Here is a 12,298-nt window from a genome sequence, read left to right as displayed (position 1 = left end):
CAAGTCTACTACAGACTTGGGCCAGTGTTAATGGTGATGTTCAGTCTCCATCAAGTCTACTACAGACTTGGACCAGTGTTAATGGTGATGTTCAGTCCTGGACCAGTGTTAATGGTGATGTTCAGACTTGGGCCAGTGTTAATGGTGATGTTCAGTCTCCATTAAGTTTACTACAGACTTGGACCAGTGTTAATGGTGATGTTCAGTCTTGGACCAGTGTTAATGGTGATGTTCAGTCCCAGTCAAGTCTACTACAGTCTTGGACCAGTGTTAATGGTGATGTTCAGACTTGGACCAGTGTTAATGGTGATGTTCAGTCTCCATTAAGTTTACTACAGACTTGGACCAGTGTTAATGGTGATGTTCAGTCCTGGACCAGTGTTAATGGTGATGTTCAGTCTTGGACCAGTGTTAATGGTGATGTTCAGTCTCCATCAAGTCTACTACAGACTTGGACCACTGTTAATGGTGATGTTCACTCTCCATCAAGTCTACTACAGACTTGGACCAGTGTTAATGGTGATGTTCAGTCTCCAAGTCTACAGACTTGGACCAGTGTTAATGGTGATGTTCAGTCCCAGTCAAGTCTACTACAGTCTTGGACCAGTGGTAATGGTGATGTTCAGTCTTGGACCGGTGTTAATGGTGATGTTCAGTCTCCATCAAGTCTACTATAGACTTGGACCAGTGATAATGGTGATGTTCAGTCTCCATCAAGTCTACTACAGACTTGGACCACTGTTAATGGTGATGTTCAGTCTCCAAGTCTACAGTCTTGGACCAGTGTTAATGGTGATGTTCAGTCTCCATCAAGTCTACTACAGTCTTGGACCAGTGTTAATGGTGATGTTCAGACTTGGACCAGTGTTAATGGTGATGTTCAGTCTCCATCAAGTCTACTACAGACTTGGACCAGTGTTAATGGTGATGTTCAGTCTTGGACCAGTGTTAATGGTGATGTTTAGTCTCCATCAAGTCTACTTCAGTCTTGGACCAGTGTTAATGGTGATGTTCAGTCTCCATCAAGTCTACTACAGACTTGGACCAGTGTTAATGGTGATGTTCAGTCTCCATCAAGTCTACTTCAGTCTTGGACCAGTGTTAATGGTGATGTTTAGTCTCCATCAAGTCTACTACAGACTTGGACCAGCGTTAATGGTGATGTTCAGTCTCCATCAAGTCTACTACAGACTTGGACCAGCGTTAATGGTGATGTTCAGTCTCCATCAAGTCTACTTCAGTCTTGGACCAGTGTTAATGGTGATGTTTAGTCTCCATCAAGTCTACTACAGACTTGGACCAGCGTTAATGGTGATGTTTAGTCTCCATCAAGTCTACTACAGTCTTGGACCGGTGTTAATGGTGATGTTCAGACTTGGACCAGTGTTAATGGTGATGTTCAGTCGCCATCAAGTCTACTACAGACTTGGACCAGTGTTAATGGTGATGTTCAGTCGCCATCAAGTCTACTACAGACTTGGACCAGTGTTAATGGTGATGTTCAGTCTCCATCAAGTCTACTACAGACTTGGACCAGTGTTAATGGTGATGTTTAGTCTCCATCAAGTCTACTTCAGTCTTGGACCAGTGTTAATGGTGATGTTCAGTCTCCATCAAGTCTACTACAGACTTGGACCAGTGTTAATGGTGATGTTCAGTCTCCATCAAGTCTACTACAGACTTGGACCAGTGTTAATGGTGATGTTTAGTCTCCATCAAGTCTACTTCAGTCTTGGACCAGTGTTAATGGTGATGTTCAGTCTCCATCAAGTCTACTACAGACTTGGACCAGTGTTAATGGTGATGTTCAGTCTCCATCAAGTCTACTACAGACTTGGACCGGTGTTAATGGTGATGTTCAGACTTGGACCAGTGTTAATGGTGATGTTCAGTCTCCATCAAGTCTACTACAGACTTGGACCAGTGTTAATGGTGATGTTTAGTCTCCATCAAGTCTACTTCAGTCTTGGACCAGTGTTAATGGTGATGTTCAGTCGCCATCAAGTCTACTACAGACTTGGACCAGTGTTAATGGTGATGTTCAGTCTCCATCAAGTCTACTACAGACTTGGACCAGTGTTAATGGTGATGCTCAGTCTCCATCAAGTCTACTTCAGTCTTGGACCAGTGTTAATGGTGATGCTCAGTCTCCATCAAGTCTACTACAGACTTGGACCAGTGTTAATGGCAATGTTCAGTCTCCATCAAGTCTACTACAGACTTGGACCAGTGTTAATGGTGATGTTCAGTCTTGGACCAGTGTTAATGGTGATGTTCAGTCTTGGACCAGTGTTAATGGTGATGTTCAGTCTCCATCAAGTCTACTACAGACTTGGACCAGTGATATGGCAGTACAACTTCCCACTGTTTGTGTATACACTTAGCTTTTGTGTTATGCATATGTGCTTTATTATATACAAGTATCCAAATTATTCTGTGACTTTATATGATATCTTTAAGTGAATAAATAAATCAAAAACCATTTGATATATATGTAACATATCGGCACACCTATAAAACAGTTGAGGTGACCTGAAGTTTTCAGACTTGATAGCCAATCACCGGTCCTTGATTGTACAACAGGCCATTGTCGGAGTAGTTGATAGAACAGACCATTTTACTGGTACAGTGGTTTTATTGAGAAAGTGCTCATTGTCTATAATGTAGGATACCGATGACATTTCAGTAAAAAAAAGCAGTATATTATAGGATATGTGATATGCTTCATCATGTAACCTATCATTCAAGTTACCAATCTTACTAAGTGTGTTCTATTATTTTTGGATAAGTGTTAAAGTTGACTATTCAGGACATCAGACCATATATGAGGTGTACTCCATTACTATCATCCACTTCCCTGTAGTGTAAGGGGGCAATGCTTGCTTATGTGCAGAAATTGGAGATTTATCATTACAACCTTGTTTTAGGTAATGAATTTCGACATTAACAACATCACATGTATAAACTTTATTATCTAATCTCATGTAGATACACCAACATGCCTGCTATCCTCTTTCTAAATTTTATGTTTTACAGTAAACTAAACAAGGTTGTATAAAGAAGATATATTTTTGAATTTGTCATTGGCTTTTAGCTTGTCAAATTGATCATGACAAATAGATAAAACCTCCTGCGTAGCCATGTCAGTGTCCAGATGTCAAGTTGTCAATTAATAAATTCCGGCATATCAAATGATCTTATTTTCATGAGTGGATTATTGTTTCATACAGGTTCCTGGATTACACACAGAAAATATGTTATGTCTTTCTGTCAGTGTTAAAGCTAACTGTGGCTAGATTGATAAAAACAGCAGTTGTCATGTAAAGATGAGTGTCCTAATATTCGGATGTCAGAATCTACCATTCTGCTAGTTGGCAGCAACATATCATTCTTTACAGATTTTCCTATGAACATAGATGAAAACACAAGGTGATATTTCCAAAGTAACTATATTCAGTTGAAAATGGACCAACAAATAGATTTATGTTTTTTCAAGTCCTTGTCTGCTCATTGAAAGCTTTGTCAACTTACATTCATTTTTCTAATACAAGCACCTAGTTGCTGCTAAGATTGAGAAGAGTGAACTTGGACATCCGAACATTATGTTTAATCGTGTCATGTTGTATATGGTGGCTAGCATCAGATTGGCTGCCTTAGTAATCTTACTTGTGATTAGATCATGATGGTAATCCAATCTGTATATTCATTATATTACCATCATTTAATCATGTTCAGGCCAGAGCTGTAGGTTCAAGGTCAAAATCGGATGTCAATCTACCAATGTTGCCAACAAGAACATCTATGTGTAATAAGATGTTAGAACCCTCTGATGTATTGATAACATAAAATATCATATTTTTTAACAAAATCTTACAACGTACAGTTTTTATTTCATGAGTTTCATCTAAATCTTGTCAGTAACTTTTCCAATATGGAATGCCCACAGCTTCCTACTAAAGAAAATTCTAATCATTTCATCAATCTGAAATGGAGACAAATGTAATAGTAAACAATTTAAACCCATATTTCTAAAGAATTAGGTGCCAGTCCTTTATTCTTCCTGGTGACGAGGTGACATTTGATACAGACATTGGATCAATATACAAGATCAAACAATTCTCATTCAAGCATCAAATCTATTGTGATGACAGGCATTGAGACAATTTTAGTTCCTCTTAAATAGCAATTGTACATGGAGTACTGCTGTACTGAAATCATTGAAATATCAAAGGTGACAACTGTTATTTCTCCTGAAATAAGCCCAGCCTCCACTTTAATATTTTTCTTCTCTTCTTCTTCTTCTTCTTCTTCTTCAAAGTTGCCCCGCCCCCTCACTTCTAGGTTTATTTCTGGAGAAATACCGTAAACCACCAGGACAGGACATCATAGATTGTTTGACCATTCTATTATAAGCTTGGACATGGCAAAACGATCTGATTATTAAACATTGAACTACTTTCAGTTGGAAGTTATGGGCTGATGAATGCCAACTGGACAAAGGCAAATTTAATGAAGCGCACTAGAGCTTCATGTTGAATTCGCCTTTGTCCAGTTGGCATTCATCAGCCCATAACTTCCAACTGAAAGCAGTTCAATGCTTATATTTATATTTGACAACGATTTTTAAAGACTATATCCAGGAATTTTGCTCGGACGATGAATGGACAAATTATTATCGTCAAAGACGGAACAGCCTTTTCAACAGCCATCTTTCGGTATCACCGACGCGACAATTATGACGTCACTATAATAATAACGTCATAAAAAAGTTTTGGAAATTATGGACTTGTAACCTTCAAGTGAGCTTGGTAAAGTTATGTAGTTTTGGCTACAGTGTAAATGTAAATATATATATATAATCATTTCTGAGCCTTGTTGTTCATACTTGATCTCTAAATGTATGTAGTCTGAGGGTAATATTATCTATACAGTAATTTTGTATTTGTACTTTATTTCAGTCATAAGCAATTTCAATTTTAACTTTTCGAAATTTAATTATAAATTTTGATGATAAAGAAATGTATGAACAACACAGCCTAAATATTTTCTTTGTTTAAGTCCATGCATTAAACAACTCAACAAACAACTATAACGATGCAATCATTCTTGTTAGTTATTTTTTAATGAAAAACAATTTCATTGAATTCAATGATATAACAAACATGCTGGAAAATGCATAAGCAACAACAAAACAATAAAATGATTGATACATACGATGTATGGATAGTAAGTGTTTAAATAATTTTAGGGACAGAGACATGTGTTATTTATAATTTGGTACATAAAAATGTCTGCTATATATGTTATTGCTGATAGTTCAATTTAATAAATCGTGAATTTTGTTTGAAATAAAACATTTTTACCAAAATTTTGTTCTTACGTTTATCAGGTTGGTGTTTTCATTGATTGATATATGTGATGGAAGCATTGACCTTTGAATGGCAAGCGCGACTGTTGGAATCTGCCTTCATAGTCTGCATATTTTCCTGTGCAACCCCACAAAATTCCTCCATTCTACATAGAAAAGGTCACCATGATTTTGTATTCGAGAGACAGTAGTTTTTTTTTTGTGGGAGATTAGATTTAAATTATCAAGGGAAACATCCCCAGTGAAGCAGATATTATCAGTCTGATATTTAAAATGTTAAATGCCACAGTTATCGAAATATCTTAAACTCAGACTGCCCCCCTAGACTAATATTTATCAATAATGGGAATTTGAAGTGAAGCAGGAAAAGGTGTTGTTTACAAATTTGAAAAAAAAAATCCTGGTTTCGACTCCAATGAATATTGAAAATTTGAACATTTAGTCTGACCTTGACCTTGACACAGATGACCTTACTAATACAACCTTAAACAATTTTAAAGTTTTAGCAATATAACCTCGACTTTTCACATCTGATTAACCAGGACAATGCTTGAAATTCTTAAGATGGCAGTAAGTTTGCAACAACTTTATGTTCTTAATCTTGACTTCAGATCTCATTTCCTAAGAAGTCCTATGACTACCTATATAACCAAATAATACATTATGAACTTACCTTGGCTGGTACTTACCTTTGAGCATTTGATATTGCATCAATGACAACAACAATTAAAAAAATCCTTTGCTGAATGCATTCCCAATTAAGTCTATGAAGAAAACAGTTGATATTGAATTACACTGTATTTCCCTTTGTTGTAGATATTCTCCCGGTCGTGAGTGTGAGCAAGCAAGCCGTGCGTAAGCCACCTTTGTTTGACGAGGTGGGGAGTACCCATATGACCCCTTGATCAATGGCAATTTGTTTTCATGCATTTTTTCTTCCTGGTGTTTCGTCTTGTGATCTTCAACAAGGAAGAATTAATAATTCATGGCAAACGGGCTGCCTTTAAGTGATCTTGTTGAACTGTCTGAAGAGGAAAGAGTGGAGATAAATGTCTGTTATGACATCATAACTGGTCCGCGTTTATGTTTCATTTTATAACAAAATACTAATTACAGTGATGATCCACCGAGGAGCAGCTACCAATGACGACGTTGATTTTTACTGAAACTGAACCCATATCACAATTACAAATATCCTTTGGAGAAATTGTAACGAAGGCTGCAGTTTTCTGGTCGATCAAGGTTTTAACAATCTTGTCTGTACTACAAGACATGCCAGATGCACAAACCGAGTACCATGCAAAGCTAAGTCCACTCATCCTATACATAAAAACAAGAGGCATGTTAGACATGTACATCACAAATGAAGCGTTTCAACAAGTTAGTTCCTACTGAGCAACTAAGACCTAACAAACTTATCAATTTTTATATCTTCGTCTCTGCTACATATTTTTTTTTTGTAATAAATTCCCCCCCCTTCTTTTCAGTAGATCATATCATTTTGATGACTTTATAAAATTTCCCATCTGATGAAATCAAAATTTCCTATTCTGATGAAATCAAAATTTCCTATTCTGATGAAATCAAAATTTCCTATTCTGATGAAATCAAAATTTCCTATTCTGATAGCGTAAAAATATCTTAAGTATACAGTACCTTGTGTCTCTATACAGCTAATAGGGATTTGAATTGGCAGGGCACCAATATGATCAATATGAGACAGTGTTTAGATGTTTTAATAAGTCAGTATAATAGGAGCCAACACGCATTGTTACCATGTTTGCAGATTCTACATCATGCACACGTTTTCCCTCCGAACTCATTGACCTTTAACCTTCAGCACCAAACAGAGTAATGTAAAGGTATTCCATTGTCAGGAGTCTAAAGCTTAAGCCTTCTTTTTATATGAATGGACCATATACCAATGTACCTCAGAGGTACCCAACACAACAGCTGGGTAGACTGGCTTATTAGGAAAATCATGATTATAAGCTGAAGGAAAGATCACCTGGGTTAGATTGGATAAAAAAGCTTTAAACAAGAACACGATGTTAAGTAGTCTAATTGTTCTAATAATTCCCTGTGGTGATAAATCTAATCAAGGAATAATTGGTTTTCAATTAGATGTTCACATTGATAAGTGACGATAGTAAAGGATCCATTAAACGTCCTTGTCATCGCCATCAGTGGAGGATCACTGCAGCAATGCACCACCAGTTAAAGTCGTCGATGACAAAATGCCCCAGTGTATAAACTGCTACAGACTTGGAAGTGTTGGAGCAGGATCTCCTTCAGACAAAATTTACCATCAAAACAAAATTAACAGACTGTGTGAAGAGGAATTTTTTTGGTGATTGTGCGTTAATTTTCCATTTATTTTTCCAATTCTTCACGTATCACATGACAACTGTGTGTCACATGATGTCTAGCCCTAGAGTAAATAAGGTTATTTGATTTCTATGCGTCATACGTTCCCAACATTTTGTATAAAAGAGAATTAGCTAAAATGACATCATGAATTTAATTTGACTACAGTCCAGATTTTAACCTGATCAGACTTTCAGCTCCCACAGGAGGTTTTCTGTTTCCTGGTCAGACCAGTGTTTCCCTTCCTGTATATAAAAAGAATTCTTTGCCACCTACATACAAGACCCACAGACCTGTACATGCCATGCTAATGGTGGGGTCTGCTCGGAATGTTACGTGAGCTTGGCCATGTTGGATTAATGGCCTATTGACATGGAAGATTTTCATTAGTGGCTACACTATTCCATAGTAATGGAATCCCTAGCCTCTATCTAACATTGTCTATTACTAACTTACTGTCATGTTATGATTTCTATATAAACATACTGACATAGTAGATGTATGATTCGTACTCGTTCCTATCAGAATCAATAAGATGAAATCTTATACTCCATTGTAAAAGCCTAAAACTAAACAGATATTACTTTGTGACTGAAACTAGACTTATCCAATTTCAATTTTTTCTGTTTAGAATTTAAATTCAAAACACAAAATTGAAATAAAACAAAGTGGGTATTTTCATGTGAATTTGTTACACTGTGGACTGTGATATATTTATTGTGATATATTTATTTCATGACGCTATTCTCAAAATACACTATTCCTGCAGCCAACTCACCATTAAAGTAACCAGCAGGCAGGAAGAGCTTGGCCTGTAAGGACGTCACATCAAATTCACGCCTCAGCAGGTAATTGTCTGGGGTGGGTGGGCCTTGGAACCTGAAATTTGCATTCAGAGTCTATATAAGTCTTTCTCTATAGATTTCTGTTCCTTCGTTTTAAGAGTGACTCATCATTGATTGTGTTTAAACTTTTTTTTTTCGCATGTCAGACAATGGAGCGAGATCGGATAACAGACACCCTGTTTTATCTAGCTACCATATACACAGAGGGTTTTTCACTCAATTACATGTTCCTCTGGTGTAAACTTTCCAATAAACATTCAGGTTAGGTCATAGTGCCCTTCAGTAGAATTTCCAAATCTATAGCTGCCTACCAAGGGTGAATTGGTGCAGCAATGCTTACTGCTGTAGAGTTTTTATGTCCTAACGGAACTTATCCTTGCAGGACAGAAAAAACCATTGAAGCCTCAACAAAAGGCCCAATGGACCCGCATTGTTCATCTGGTATTCACTTCTTTACGATTCCCTGCCAACTCTTGCAAACTTTGTGGGGCTCTAACCCAAGAACCTACCAGCTAAATTATTGATTACATAGCCTTTTGGTTTGCGAGAAGAGGTCGCTTGAATGTTTTAATAAATTTGATTCCTGTGACCTTGAAAATTTTGTACAGCTCCATTCTTGGAACCAAATAGCCAAATATCATGATTCTTTCCTTCTGGTTTTTTCAGAATAAGCTGTTTAAAGGAATAAATTGATGCCGGATGGAGGATGGATGCTGTATCATGGCATTTAAGCTCACTTGTAGTGAATTTTTAAACTAGAATTGATAATGATTATTTTAACAAACAAGTCTGGTAATTATATGACTTACAAAAGATCATTAACCCTTCTTACTCCATATACAATGTATATGCAACAGCTAGACTACCGAGGCATCTTCAAAAGTGCTGCTATAGACCATATGGTTACATGGCTGCATATACCCAGAATTCCCTGTTCTATTCTTAGTAAAACCTAGGATTCCCCTGGTCTATTTTTAGTAAGCATTCCCCTGTTCACTTTCACCTAAAGAACTTTTAACTGTTATTGCATGTCTTACAACTGATCATGAATTGTGATTGGAATTTGCCAACATTTGAAGACTAACACAAGGAATATGACATAGGTTTATGGAAATTTATCTTCCCACAAGGCACCGTGTAGAAGCATGAACTGGACAGATGTCATTAAGATTCTACTACAAAAGGCTCTGCATTCTCATACAAGGTCCTGAACATATTCTGTATGATTACACATTCACCTAAAAATACAGCTCCACGTGGTATTTATATAATTGAAGCCAAAATTCAGGACTCTCCATGTTGTAAACAAGGTCAGTCGATGTAATTTGCAAGACAGACACACCTGAAACTTTGCTCACCTTAGAAATGAGACAGGTTTGAGCGAAAATTTCAGGCACACCTGTCCTTGCAAGGAGACTGGGCAGGTAAACATTGTCATCAGTCCAATGATTCCGTCTCTGCTACAGACGAGTTCTACACGCTCTAATGATCATCACCGAACAAAGCACCCAAAAAACCACAAATTTTCATCTAGAAATATCTGATTCCATTGAAAAACCAAAGTCATTACCAGCAGGAATTAAGAAACTTTGAAAACCAAACAAAACATACCATACACATGAATCACACACAGAACCAAAAGAAATTTATCATACAAAAAGCAATACTTAAACACATTAGCATGTATAGCCTCAATTATGGGAATTAAGAAAAGTATTTAAGAGTGATCAATCCATCAGAAAACAAAAGGATTTTTAAATGTCATGATGATATAGTATAAAACACAATACTTAACATTGTTATATTTAAGACATTGCTGTGCAATTACCATCACCATGGCAACAGGGAAAGTATACATTGTGTTATTTCAGACATTGCCCAGCAATTCCCATTGTCAAGGCAACAGGGAAAGTATACATTGTTTTATTTTAGACATTGCTGAGCAATTCCCATCATCATGGTGATAGGGAAGGTATACATTTGTGTTATATAAGAAATTGCTGGGCAACTGCCAGGGTCAAGGTGATAGGGAACGTTTACACTGTATTATTTTAGATATTACTGATCCATTCCAATTATCATGGTGATAGGGAACATTAACACACTATTATTTTAAATATTACTGATCCATTCCAATTATCATGGTGATAGGGAACATTAACACACTATTATTTTAGACACTGCTGATCTATTCGAATTGTCATGGTGATACTGGGAATCTATATATTGTGCTGTTTTAGACATTACTGAGCAAACTCACCCAATCATCAAGGCGATCGGGAAGAGGCGATCCTCAAAGGCTGGAGTGAGTGTGAAGATGATGTTCAGGGACTGGTGTTGGTGTTCTCTACTCACATTGAACTGATGGAGGTTCATCAAAGTCCGCTCAAGTCTATGTTGTACAATTAACTCCGACAGAGTTGTCTCCTCCTGGAAATAAATTTGTGAAAACTAATTTACTTGAAAGCTAACGTAATACAAGCACAAGGTTAATCTTCAAACTTTGTTCTAAATTTCATGTTAACAAAAGTTTGCTGCAATGTTAACATTCATATCTACCTCAGCGGATGTTGTTAATCGTAACTTTAGTACCAATTCCTCTGTCAGAACATGGATTAAAAGAAATGTATTTTCTGTCGTGACAAGACCTGTGAGTTAAGCATACAAGTACACCAATGGGGGTAAAGCAGCGTAAACAGAGAAACACATTTATATTACATAACTACAACATTCACCAGAAGATTAACACAGCAGTGACGTTGTAACAGTAATTAGTCCCAAGTTTTTGCAACGTACATTGTTTAATTATTAATTCCCTAACATAGCGAGGCTCCAACCACCTAGTTTTTATTTGCTGTTTTAGCCGACACATACGTCTTGGCATGTGAAAATGGCTTCTGTTTGGTGATAAACCAGATGAATAGAATCAAATAAATACCTCAATACACATGAAGGCTGTCTGATGAAACATTCTAGGAAAACATATTTTTGTAAATGTTAGCCAACTCTGTAAAATTGTGAAATACAAACCTGTCTTGTATATAATGTTTCCAGATTCTAGCCAAAAAATATTATAAAGCCATAATATAATTCTGATCAAATGACACTATATTTTTGTAGTTTTTATCTATCTCATAAAGAAATGTTCACCCAAATGTTTTATATTCAAAATACTTTTGTTTCGTACACTATGTGTGTGTGTGGTTTTTCTTTATTATTTTAATATTTTTTATACAATTTTTTTTTTCTATTGATGATGATTTATTTTTATAGCATGTTGTCAAATATTTTTGTGACATAACTATGAAATTGAAGGCATATCAACAATTGGCATCAACATTCTTCCTGTGACAATATCTATTTATAATGATCAACACCAGTATTTCTGCACTTAACACTAACATGTATTTTGTGTATTTTACTGATAAATGATTTAAGCGGAGAAGGTTCATATATCTGTAGCCCTTTTTCTAAATATACACAATAATGGTTTGAATTACAACTTAATCTTTACTGAATACGATTTCAATGGAGGAAAGTACAATGAACCCTGTGTAGACTTTTATGTTATATATGTAAATAACAATGAAGTATATTCGGAACACTTCATGCTGTGTCAAAGTAAATGCTCCTTTTGTTCATACAAGCACTTCAGGTGAAAATATCTTAAAAGAAAATTTAAATTCTGTCAGCAGTTAAGAGAAAATGTTATCTATTT

The 12,298-nt window shown here is 36.2% G+C and overlaps 1 protein-coding gene across 1 annotated transcript in view; it reads right to left on the bottom strand.

Annotated features, from left to right (window-relative positions):
* Window positions 1-12,298, bottom strand: part of LOC117344137 (polycystic kidney disease protein 1-like 1) — a 166,798-nt gene that overhangs the window by 33,492 nt on the left and 121,008 nt on the right. Inside the window, exons 30-31 of the mRNA XM_033906785.1 lie at window positions 10,841-11,010; window positions 8,514-8,614 (exon numbers count right to left, since the gene is read on the bottom strand). Of these exons, the coding sequence (XP_033762676.1) occupies window positions 8,514-8,614; window positions 10,841-11,010 (271 nt within the window). The remainder of the gene's footprint in view (window positions 1-8,513; window positions 8,615-10,840; window positions 11,011-12,298) is intronic.

The sequence above is a fragment of the Pecten maximus genome, chromosome 15 (assembly GCF_902652985.1).
Source record: "Pecten maximus chromosome 15, xPecMax1.1, whole genome shotgun sequence".
Classification (NCBI taxonomy): domain Eukaryota; kingdom Metazoa; phylum Mollusca; class Bivalvia; order Pectinida; family Pectinidae; genus Pecten; species Pecten maximus.
This window is presented reverse-complemented; position numbering and strand designations above follow the sequence as displayed.